Source organism: Harpegnathos saltator, unplaced genomic scaffold, assembly GCF_003227715.2.
Source record: "Harpegnathos saltator strain DR-91 unplaced genomic scaffold, Hsal_v8.6 scaffold13, whole genome shotgun sequence".
NCBI classification, from domain to species: domain Eukaryota; kingdom Metazoa; phylum Arthropoda; class Insecta; order Hymenoptera; family Formicidae; genus Harpegnathos; species Harpegnathos saltator.
Genome location: NW_020229906.1, coordinates 767,244 through 779,368, shown reverse-complemented (window position 1 = coordinate 779,368; position 12,125 = coordinate 767,244). Strand labels below are relative to the sequence as shown.

The 12,125-nt window shown below is 45.6% G+C and overlaps 1 protein-coding gene across 1 annotated transcript in view; it reads right to left on the bottom strand.

Annotated features, from left to right (window-relative positions):
* Positions 1-1,071: 1,071 nt before the first annotated feature.
* MCU (mitochondrial calcium uniporter) overlaps positions 1,072-12,125 on the bottom strand; it is a 52,806-nt gene continuing 41,752 nt past the window's right edge. Inside the window, exons 3-7 of the mRNA XM_019841743.2 lie at positions 4,472-4,648; positions 3,945-4,063; positions 3,567-3,713; positions 2,511-2,714; positions 1,072-2,433 (exon numbers count right to left, since the gene is read on the bottom strand). Coding sequence (XP_019697302.1) covers positions 2,089-2,433; positions 2,511-2,714; positions 3,567-3,713; positions 3,945-4,063; positions 4,472-4,648 — 992 coding nt within the window. The 3' untranslated portion in view covers positions 1,072-2,088. The remainder of the gene's footprint in view (positions 2,434-2,510; positions 2,715-3,566; positions 3,714-3,944; positions 4,064-4,471; positions 4,649-12,125) is intronic.

Sequence of the window (12,125 nt, the reverse complement as noted above, 5' to 3'; positions counted from 1 at the left end):
CGGTTGTAAATTAGGTAATAAACTATCTCGGCGGACGGATAGACTTGACAAAAGCGAAAAGTTATGCCGAAGGTTTCGAAGCGAACTACATATACGAATGGTACCTACCTACAATACTTTCGTGAAAACTGCCTATAGAATAGCGTCGTAGTATAATATTAATGTTATCAGTAGTGTTTCGATTAAAAGGTCTACAGTGCCAAAGTGTGACAGTAATATATATATATATATATATATATATATATATATTACACACACACACACACACACACACACACACACACACACACACACACACACATACATATATATATAGGTGTCTTCGCTTCACGGATTCGATATAACGGCGGTGTTTCGTAGGCGAATAGAGCACAGGTTTGATTATTTAAATACTAGAATCTTTTGATGACAGTTGCGAAGAAACATTGAATATCTTCGTAAGTAATAATCAATATATATGCCATGGGGATAACGATTAAGTTTTAACCTACATAACGGCGGTTGTTCATCAAACCACCTTCCGCTACATTCTCGGATCACAGTACGTACTAACGTGTCTTTATTTTTCTGGGATGGGTCTTCATCCATATGGTAGCGTTCCGGTATAAATTCAGTGGAGGAGAGAAGAGGGGAGTGGGAAGGATGATAACGTTTTTACGTACCGACGTTATTTACAAAGTGTAATATAATAATAATAAAATGCACTCTAAAGTATGCATTTATTATTATTATTAATGATTAACATACGGTTTCGTTGACTCATGTAAAACTGTGTATATACAACAACATCAACGCCGAGCACAACGACAACGACATTGATGCATAATACCACTTTGTGAACAACCAACAGTATTTTCAATATTATGCACAATTTCAAATTTGCAATTATCAGAACGATCTCGTGTAACACTCGCGAATTGGAGCTTCATGTCGCCGTTTATTTTAAAATATCATATATAGAGACGCTATGTGTATTTTCATAAAGAGAGAGAGAGAGAGAGAGAGAGAGAGAGAAAGAAAAAAGATATAAAATTAAATAATACAAGTCGAGAGAAACACGCGTTCTTTTTTATTTTGCATATTAATTTAATAAATTTGCAAGTCGTAGTTAGTTATATAACACGGTATTCTATTCTCGCAATATTCTTCAACATTTCAACATTTTCACAATATGTATTCACCTAGTAAGAACATGTGTTTCTATATTTGTTATAGCTCTTTGCCGATTTCAAACACAATCGCGAATTTAACGCTTCACCGCGTCTTTCACAGAAGCACGCTGGACTTATTGGCTCTCCTTTTCGCGAGGTGCTTTACATCGTATGGATGGCAAATGCTTACGCGGGTTGGTTAACTTCTAAAAACGCTAATCGTTACTCGACGTGATTGGCTACTGGCAGAATTCCGATTAACGATACTATGAAATCACGACTTATCGCACGTACTCACGTATTGAGAGTTCTTGACGACGATCTGTGTTGAATCGGCGCTAAAATCAAGCGGTAAAGCGTTAAGGTAATCCGCGATCCTTCGACATCCTTTAGGAAGTGAATAATATTTTTATCGTTAAATGCAAGCAGCGCAGAGAGTTGATCGAAGTAAATCGCACGCTCGTCCGCTTTACCTGTTCTCACCAGCGTCTTCCAAAAACGTCGACAGCGTTGAGCATTCGACAATAACCGCATTCTCCGTGCCTATAGAATGCGCGCTGAGGATTGCCGTCGATATCACTTGGAAGACTAAATCGAGATCTGGTCTGTCACGCACACTCACACACACACACACACACATACACACACTTCATACGCGTGTCTCCTTACGCAAAAATAAATTATACTTTCCTCCTTCGTCTCTCACGGCCCGGCCGCCGTGCGAACGCCGATTCCTCGCGCGGACTAAAAGTTACCCTGAGTGCATTCGCTTTCGTCGTGTCCGAGGAAGTCTCTCTTGACTTTTCTTCTCCGATCGTTTCGTTGGAGGCAGATTTAGCATCGATTAAACGATTAACGATCGGTGATCGTGCTGATTGATTCATTTGTTACTCCGGCTGGAACATTCGCGCCCTTCGCGCATCGATCGAATCCGCGATTAAATTTTAAGATCACTGAGAGATGGCTTCTTCGGTTCGTTCGCCTCTAACGCGGATCTCTTAGGAAAATCTCTCTCGGGACTAGGGCTGGGGCTGGGGCTGGGTGAGGAACTGGGTGATCTTGAGCTGCTGGAGCTGAACCTGTCGTGTTGTTGCTGCTGTTGTCGCTGTATCTGCATTTTGTGATCGTGCAAGGGGCCGCGAATAATTTTCAGGGTGGTCTCCAGTTCATAGGCCCGATCTTTCAGCGAGTTGTAGAGGTTAAGGTCGAGGCCGGCCTTTCGCGCTCTTTTGTGAAGCACTATGAGGTGACGCCTGTTCAACACGTCCGGCAGCATGTACTCCTACGAACAGATCGAACAGAAGCGGTTCGTTGTCCCGATAAGGGAAGAGCCTCGCGAGTGTGGATTGCGAAACCAACCTGTTTCGTCACGAGATAATAGATGAACCACGTCATAGTAGTGCCGTAGGTGACGAAATATGTGACAGGCTCCATGATATCCCATGAGTATTCCCACCAGGTTAACCTGGCCAAACCGCCGAATTGAATAGACATCATGATTAAAAACGTCCAGATGAAGAAATTCGCCCTCCTGTAAGCGGCGTTCTCTATGTCCTGCAGTTGCTGAAACGATCAAAGGAAGAGCCATTAGTCGAGAGTACTTGTCAATTGTCCAACACTTGGCAGTTCAACGTGTTCATTTCGCAGCTCGAGAGACGGTAATCGTAATATATACACCAAATGCGGTTAAATGTAGCAATGAGGAAACTCAAACGCCGCGTTTTATCTTGCTTCATTATTTCGCAGGAAGATACGGTAAGAGAGGAGAAAGAGAGAACGGGCAGATGAGAAGAGAAAAAAGAACGTACACGCAAGGAATATTTTACAGAGAGAAACTCTTCTCTCTCTCTCTCTCTCTCTCTCTCTCTCTCTCTCTCTCTCTCTCTCTCTCTCTCTCTCTCTCTCTCTCTCTTTCGTATATTCGTTGCATAACCGTGTTCGTTGTACACTGCAAACGGCGATGCCGGCGTACAAAGGCCGGATTAGAAAAATATCGCTTCGTCTTCTGCCACGTGTGCGCGTACGCTCACGCGAGTGCGCTAATTAGAACGCACGAGAGCAGGGCAATTAAGAAGAGTAGTCGCAAAGTCATAACCCGGAGGGTAGGGTGAAAGAGGGGCGCGGACAATAGAAGTGTGAGTGTGAATTCGCGCGCGTGCGTTTATTGCAATTTACGCGCGCTCATGATGGGAAGAGGCTCAAATGCGCATCTCTCGTTTAATTACCATAAAATCAATTAACAAATGCAATTACTATTTCGCAGCGGATTTCTTCTTTATGATGCGAACGCGTAAGACGTGTTGCGCGAAATGTGTGTGTCGCAATGCGCAGCCGAGAAGAGTAACGTGGAAACTGGAAGCGGGCCGAACTGCTTTGAAATGTTTCTCTTTTTCTTCTCTCCTTTTTTTTTTTTACCTGCTCGAGTGGTTCTAACTGCAATCTAACGTCCTCCAACTCAGCAATGACTGCTCTCTCCATGTCAGCGCTATATTCCCGCACGTGAAATGCCTCGTACAACTGACTGATGAGCGCTTGCACGTCCGAGAGTTTCTGCAGATTCTCCTGCAAAATGAGAAGCACGTCAATATCCATGAAACGCCAGTCGGAGGAGGAGAAAATGCGAACGAATCTCGTCCGAAGGGATGGGATATCGAGAGAGGTATCGTCGAAATCAAATCGAAAACAATCATTACGGTCAATTGGAATAACGTTAAGTTTCGATATTCCGCTTGATTGACTTCGTTGTCGAGAGCGTAATGCCGGTGGAAAATTCGTTTTCACATGATAACTCACTATCGTGCACCTTTCTTGCAACGGCGGCACGACGACGTATTCGTTATCGTTTATTATTAATTTGAAGTCCTCTTCTAAAAGCGACTCTATCGTGTTACTGGAAGCTATCCTGACACCATCTGGAAGAAAAGGACGATGGACACATTTTTATCGCTTGCTATTGTGTAAATCTTCGACTCGCGGCGTGTATGTCAGCGTCTGCGACGCTTCGATTATTAAAGCTTGCATGTACTTTTTGTACTTGATTTAAATTAAAATCTCTAAAACTTGACTTGGGAGACTCATTAGAGAAATATCGAATTTTTACTTTAAGAAGTGAGGTTGTCGATAAGCGTAAGGAGGAAAGATCTCGCAGGAACTTTGACCAAATTTCTCTTTTACGCGCGGCTGAAAGTGTCAGGTTCTCGAAATAAAAGAGTCGTCCTTTGTCTGATACACTTGTAAAAACTTGTACGCGTCGCCCTTCTCGAAAAACGTTTCTTGTCACTTTTTGTTTCTCGAAAAATAGTTTGCGGCCGAAATCTCACCTAGCGATGTTATGCACGCTCTATCGATTCCACGATCCTCCGTTTTTAGCATGTCCAACAAATTGCCGACAGTATGTGTAATCGGCTTCATGGTGAACGAACAGTGTTCCTTCCGGGATGGAAGCGGCACCGTAATCCTCGGAAGCCCTCTGTGGTACGCCACGGTGACACCCGCATCTGCATTAGTACGCATTTATGCATCGTGCTTTTGTCGCTCGGGCGATTTGAATATTCGAGTAGCATTGAGGGATATTAATTATCGCTAGTACTAGTGTGTGTATGTGTGTACGGAGATCGTTAGCACGGTAACGCAGTCAGAACGGAACATAACGTTCCGATGCGGCAAACGGAAATGTGCGAACATGTGCAATTATAAAAGCACGCATCTAGCATTAGTTACACGCTACATACATACTTGTTTTATTCCCGTCGTATATTGTACATGTATATATCTAATTATATGTACTACATATAAGTTCAGTAATTTATCCTCTTTCCTGCAATATTGCGATGAGTATACGCCGAGAAAAATGAGAGAACGAGGTACACATCTGTACGATTCGAACGATATCGTTTTCGGACTAAAGACAAAGACCTTCTCTCAAGTGTTTAATTTATCGCGTTTAACGGAGGATGACGCTGTAAATCGAATGATAAGATAAAGCTCTAACATTCATAAACATTCATGAATGAAATCTTGTTAAGATGCAACAAGTCCTTAGCTAAACTTTGTCCCACCGCTCTTCGCCATCTTCAGCGTACGCGTATGCGTTTGATATGCATTCTCAGCAGATTTGGAAGCGGAAAAGCAGGAAGGAGCCAGCAAGGTGCATCGTTTCCGCGACTTCGTTCGCGTGATAATCGCGCAATCGAGAGCTAGATTGTATTAACCTGGTTACCTAGCCGTTGATATGAGGAAGGTATTAGAGTGTGGAGAACGGAATGAGAGGACGACCGAGGGATGGGGTGGGGGGGGATCTTTCCGCTGTAAGCAGAACGGAACCGAGCCTTAATCCGCTTTGCGCTAACGATCACTGAAAATGCATCTTCGGCCGTACGCGTTCCCGAATTTGTCGCTAAAACCGTTAGGAAGATAAGAATCTGTCTTCAATAGGTAGCTTTCTGTTTCTGAAATTTTCTACAGACGGAGAAAGTGAAGCGAGAAACTCTTCGCACATCTTTATATCAAATGATAGTTATGGTCTCGTAGTACAAGAAACGTAGAAACGGAGAAAAGGGAGGAAAGAAGAAACGCAGAAGTGTAATAAATCTGTGAAGAATTTCTGTCCACCGTACAGAGGCTCTCGGTCGGCGCGATAATCGTCCTCACGCCGAGCGTGGCGCGTCGCCGAGAGGAGAGACGGCTACTCGATGCCGTGCGGTAATTGCGTGTTCTTTAAACGAAACAGGCAATGTCCGACAATTAGTGCGCCCTGCCTTCTCCTCCCGTTGCGTCGCGCGCGCGCGCGCACACACACGACACACGATGCACACACACAGCGTTCCGTCCGCGTGCATCGCCCGGCCGGCAGGCAGGTAGGTTAGCAGGTAGGTGGAAGTGGCAAGAAATCTACCACCACCCGGAGGCCGCGCGCCTCCCTTCTTCCATCGTCATGGAAACTCTCCGCGGTGGTGAAGTTTTCTATGCCGTAGCGCAGTCTATTGTAAGATCCTGCTCAATTAATAAGTGACGTGATCGCGCGCCACCGAAGCGACGGATGTGCGCCTTCTCGGCGGCTTTTCCTTTTCTTCTCGGGCTCGTGGCGGTCGCACGCAGGTATTTTCGTAAATTTGTGGCTTCGTAAGCGTCAAGGATGCCACTTGAAACGTTGACCGCAGCACAATATACGATGCGTGGCTAATCGCCGAGCCTGTGTGAACGTGTCGAGTGACCGCGCATGGGGTTTCAAGCTAATCCCCGAGTGATTGACTAAATTGAAGGTAAGTTTTTCTTCCAGACCCGATAAGAAGTCTATTATGCGCTCGGGAAAACTGCTTGACCTGTCACTCAAACAAAACACAATAGATAGATGTGTCCACAACCGACCTTCGGCTTTGGGACTGCGGAACATGGGTTATCTTTTTTGCTGGACTTTTGCGTGGCATGACTAACTTCGGTCGAAAAGAGGGCATATTTTGGTCCCAATGGGGTGAAAAAAGCACAATATGACTGAAGAAAGGAAGCGTTAGCAGTGAGAAAAATATGTTCTTCGTTCTAACAAGGTTTCGACGAAATACCACATACAGTTTGATTTTTAACAAGAGGCCAAATGTTTGATGATGAGATATAATGTTTAAGGAAAATGTATAACAAAATATCAGACATGCTCTTGATGCTTCATAAGAGCCGTAACGTCTGCGCCGAAATTTAACGTGCAAGAGAAATGTTTAATAAAATATTAAGCATGTCAAGGTGACGAGCGCGAATGATCAAACGACCGGTTTCGGCCAGTTTAGTTGATGCAAAACAAGCATCGACATAAGCAGCTTGCGCTTGTAAAACCCCACGAAAGTCTCGCGTGCATGCTGCTGTATTCCGTTTGAAATTGCCCGTGCAACTTTCGACAAAAATCAAATTGCGAGGAGATTTCAACGCGTCGGTGATCGCCGAGAAAGTCTACCGAGTGCCGACACGTGGTGGAAGTATTTTACCGGGCCGGACGAAGGAAGACGCGGTGTGTTTTCGCGCAATTAATAAGCGCCGTGTACATAGCTAAATTATCCCCTGGGAAATCCGGTTACCCGTCTCTCGCCGTCGAGCACACCTCCGTAATTCTCGGGAGCGAGCGGTACCATGCACCTCATATCGTCGTCGATAAAGAAATCCCGGGGAAATGGATCGTCCAGCTGATGACTCGCGTGTAATAGCAGTACTTGATAATATCCGGAAACCGGAGCATGCTGCAGACTCATTCTCCCTGCCGAAGGTTACGTCATACTCTACTTGGTCGGCGGCAGTGGCGATTATAATCAACGATGCTAACGATACCTCAAAGCCTCGCATAAAAATAGCGGTTTCCATAAATAATCCGAGCGCGAACATGCCTCGAGCGTGCCGATGTAGAAAATTTTGTTTTATCTATTATTTATTAACTCTCTTGCCCGGTTCATGCATAAATAACGCTTCCTCCCGTACAAGAATCGTCAAGTTTTTAATGCAAGGCCTCACGCGGAGGCGGTCGTTATCAAACTAACGCCTTGAGATATTAAGCTCGAGATATCGAGTTTGAAATCAAAGTTGAATGACCTTTCTCGAGAGAAAACGTGAGGGTCGAAGGTCGCTTTTTCCTCTCTCTCTCTCTCTTTTTCGTGGCCTGCTTTTCCGATTGACACGCGACTGGGCGATTTGATTTTTCGATTCTCATTTTCGCGGAAAATCTACACAGGATTTAAAGGATTGCGGGCGCGCGCGCATCGGATATTTGCCGTTTTTAATTGAAAGCATCGCGCGAAGCGGACGTGACGTTCATCACGCCCGGACAGTAGATGGATTTTTTGTAAACGATGGCTCGTATGCAGACGCATTCTCTAGAGTGCATGGAAAATTTATGGTCTCGGGTTACTTTGCACAGGGTAGGCTCGCGCGTATGTGATCGTTCGGCTGAATATTGCATTCGTCTCTATCCCATCTACGTACATAGCGCAATTTCGTGATACACGAAAGCGGCAGGTTAAAATATTTCGAACTCACAGAGAGAGTGATGTTCGAGAGAGAGAGAGAGAGAGAGAGAGAATCTCTCGCGTCGCGTGCATCAAATATCTCTGTTCCGTGTATTTTTACATGAAACGTTTGCGCGCGCGCGCGTGCGCGAAATTCCGATGTAACGAATCGTACGAAATTAAATGGCTATCTACCAATTTAAACGGGATATGGAAAAAGTTTCATTACTCCGACCACCACAGTTGGTTGAACTTTTAAGTTTTTTTTTTTTACGAGAAACAAACGAGGCTCGATATAAATAATTTTTTTTATGTAACAGGCGGACTCTCTCTCCCTCTCTCTCTCTCTCTCTCGCGCGCCTCTTGCCCTGCGCAATTTATGTTTGCAATTATATTAGTTAGGTCTGTACCTGACGGTCAGACCTTTTCTGGATAAAAATAACGTTGAAACACCTCTCGGTTCGCAATATATAACGGGTCTCCCTGCCTTCAATTTATAAGCCGCCGCATCGATTTCGCTCTCGAGTACAGCTACAGCCGGTGACATCTAGTGATAGCTCTCGCTATTACAAACGGTCGACCGAACTCGTGTATGCACATATACATGACACACACACACGCAAGAGAGACGCGTTGCGCGTCAATTGCATCGGATCGTACGCAATTTATTCATGCTTCGAGTTCTTGTTTGTAAAAAAAGTTTATAAAACAAAACTTGTTTTCGTACTCGAGCTTCTCTGTTCTAAATGAGACGAGATACGCTACACATGTTCCATCTGCGCGAACTTTTGTGTGATGACCTTTCGGTCCTTCAGTGGCAGAGTTGGGTAATTTCTCTGGTATCATCATTAATCACCGTGTTGTTAAATATGTCGTAAACGAGGTTAACAATATGCACCTGAACGACGCTTTCTACGTGAAGCGTTTTCATGGTTTAATGGGAAAGAACTAAGTTATACATCATTGTTTCGACGGCACGTCGTTTTCTGTTCGAAGAGATACATGTGGAAATATGTGGGCTGCAAACAACATCAAAAGGCGCATCATCGTGCATGTCGTGCATGAAAGGGAATGACCATTTTGTTGCTCGAGAAGAGAAAACTATTTAGCTATTCGACGTGATGTCGTAAAAACTCCCACAGAGCTTTTAAAGCGGCGTAAATCAACGAGCGACTCTACTTAATCAGTCTCAGCAAGAACAGGCTCGTGTATAAACTTATTCCGCGGTAATTGCAGCTTTGAATTTTTTACAGGGAAAGTTTTCTCTCGCTGTGCTCTCGCGCGAGCGACCGCTCTCTTGTTGCAATTCAGAATTTTATCATGAATAATATCGCATATCTCTTGCGCGCGCATGTCGATCCGCGCGGAACTTTTATTAGAAGCACTTGTAAAACAAGTAAACCTTCGGACGATCTGCGTCAGGCCGGCTGGATATATCTTCATGGTGCGTCTTTCGCGATATTCGACACTTTATCGCACGTCGGTAAGCCGAGCATCGATCGCGTATGAATAATAAACAATCGGTATTATTGCGCCGCGCGGCGCGGCCGGTGCTACGATCGTGGGCTTTGCGAAATTGTCGTTTTAAAGCAGTCCTCGCTCGAGAGCAGAGAAATTGGCTGCTTTCCTGTCCTCTCCTCCTATTTCTCTGGCGCGCTTTCGGAAGTCTGTGCGATATTCAGGAATGAAATATTGGGCGATGTGCCACGTGCTCAACGTCGCGCCGTCATTAAACGTGAATTTGTATCAGGTGTCTGCGAGGTCGGCGGCGGCCATGGGCGGCGTGCAGAGCGGAACTCATAATCTCGGAGAGGCGTTATGGGTGCAAGAGCGGCAACGGCAGAAGTGCCACCGGTGAGTAGCGGGCTTTTTAATAATCCACGAACAGCGCGCGCGATACGTTTCACGCGCGAGACCGCCGATCGATACGTTGGAACGTTAGCGCGCTTTATCTCCCAACATCCCGGAGCGACGTGATCTCATCGGCAGCCAATCGAGGTCCGCAACGTTTCTCGGAGCATTGCCTGTGCAATGAGAGAATCTGTTTTATATATTCTCTTGAACCCCTGCTTTTCTTCAGTAGATTCTCAGGAGATGCGCTCTCCTGCTCGACACGGATGTGTCTTGCAAAACCATCCACGAGCAAGTGTTGCGATCTTTGATGTCGCGTCTGTCTGTGCACTTGGCTACAATATGCTTTCAACATTTTCGATTCTGCACGGAACCGATGGTCCAACGGAGGTCACTCTTGCTCCTGATGGAAACATTTGGGAATCCAGAAAAACTTTTCTTAGTGGATCGTAGCAGTGGTCCTAGTTGACTTTAGTTGACCTAGTGGACCCATAATGGTCGAGGGAAAACACAGGTTCAAAGGGTTCGGAAAAAGTTTGGAAGAGCTCTCTTTTTACAATAATGATATAATTTGGAATCCAGGTGTCCGTGTCCAGGGTAAAGGACCTAATTTTTCTGGGAATTCCTCAGAAACAGGTGTTCAAGCGAAAACAAAATGTTACAATGACCGCTCTGGAATGACCCTTGTACGTACTTTATTCCACGAGATCAGCCCTCGCTATCTCAGCGTCGATTTTTTTCGATCGATGCTACGATTGTGTTGCGCACTCGCGAATTCGCCGGGCTTTCCAGTCAGTGCTTTTCGACTCGCTGCTCCATCGGCCTGTGATAAAAGCGTCATTGAAATTCGCGCTGCACCGACGCAGTTAATTACTCGCAGACTGCGTCCGCGATCTCACCGAGTAATCTCGAAAAGCGATGAGGATGCCTTAAATGGCACCATGGCGAGAGCGTTTCTCTCTAGCCGGGCCGACTAATTATTCAAGCGACAGAAAGTTCAAGTAATTACGGGATGATCTTTCGCGAAAGTCCCGCTCTCGATTCTTTTCGTGTTCAGCGAAATTTCTTTCGCAGTCTCCGCGATAATTGCATCGGTCGTGTCGGTTTTTACGCGCCGTTTACGCCGGCGACATATTCGGGGGGAAGGAGCAGGGGCGCAGGGGATTCCTCCTTCTCGCACGCTTTTTCCCCTCGAACCGTGCTCGCCGAAACCGAAAAGATATAAAACGAACGAGCGGCATAAGACCACCGTGAATATCTGAAAACCGTCGACATCTCCGGGCAGTTTTTTTGCTCGCGCGCGAGTTCCGTTTATCTCGCGGGCTCCCGAGACGATGCGTCGCGATTAGTGGCGATTAATAGTTAATTACTGCCGTATTGCCGCGGTCAGGCAACGCTTATTAACACGGTCGTGGTCTAATTACGCGACTTGGCTCGTGTCCGCGAGTCCGAGCACGGTAGGAAAACGCCGTTTATGAACAGCTCTTTTACTTCGAGGGAGACGGAATGATCTTCTTTGTTTCATCTCTTCCGTTTCCCTTTTTGTTTTTATATGTAACGCTCGTTGTGAAATATCATCCGGTCGCGTGTGATATTCGCCGATCGTTCGGCGAGAGCTGTCCTGATAAAAATTGTGCTCTCCTCTCTTGCAAATCCTCTCTTTGAACGCGCCGCAATATGACCGTCGGTTAGCCGAGGACGCAACAACGAAATATTTGAAATGTCACTTGGACAAAGCGGTGCAGCGTCGTAAATAAAAGCTACAACGTAAAATAAAACCGTAAAACGGCAGATGTCGGCAGAGAAAGACCGTCGGATGAAGCATACCTGAGCTATTTAACATTTTCTTCGGGCTTTCCAGAAATTTTTTGCCGGAAGTTTTTCAGTAAATTTCAAAGAAACGTTTTCCGCGGTCTGACAAAAAAAGACAATACTCTCATTGAGTCCGAAACGAATTGGAGAGCCTGTGCTATTTTCACCTTAAAATAACGTCTTCAGACGTCGTTAGACTCCTTGATATCCGGGTCACTTCGAACGACAATTTCCCCTTTAGGTCATTCCGCCACGATGAGTCGCGCAAATTCGGCCGCGATGCGCCTCGCCAGCCCCGCCGACAAAAGCCGTTTCCCGAGGCTAAATCCGA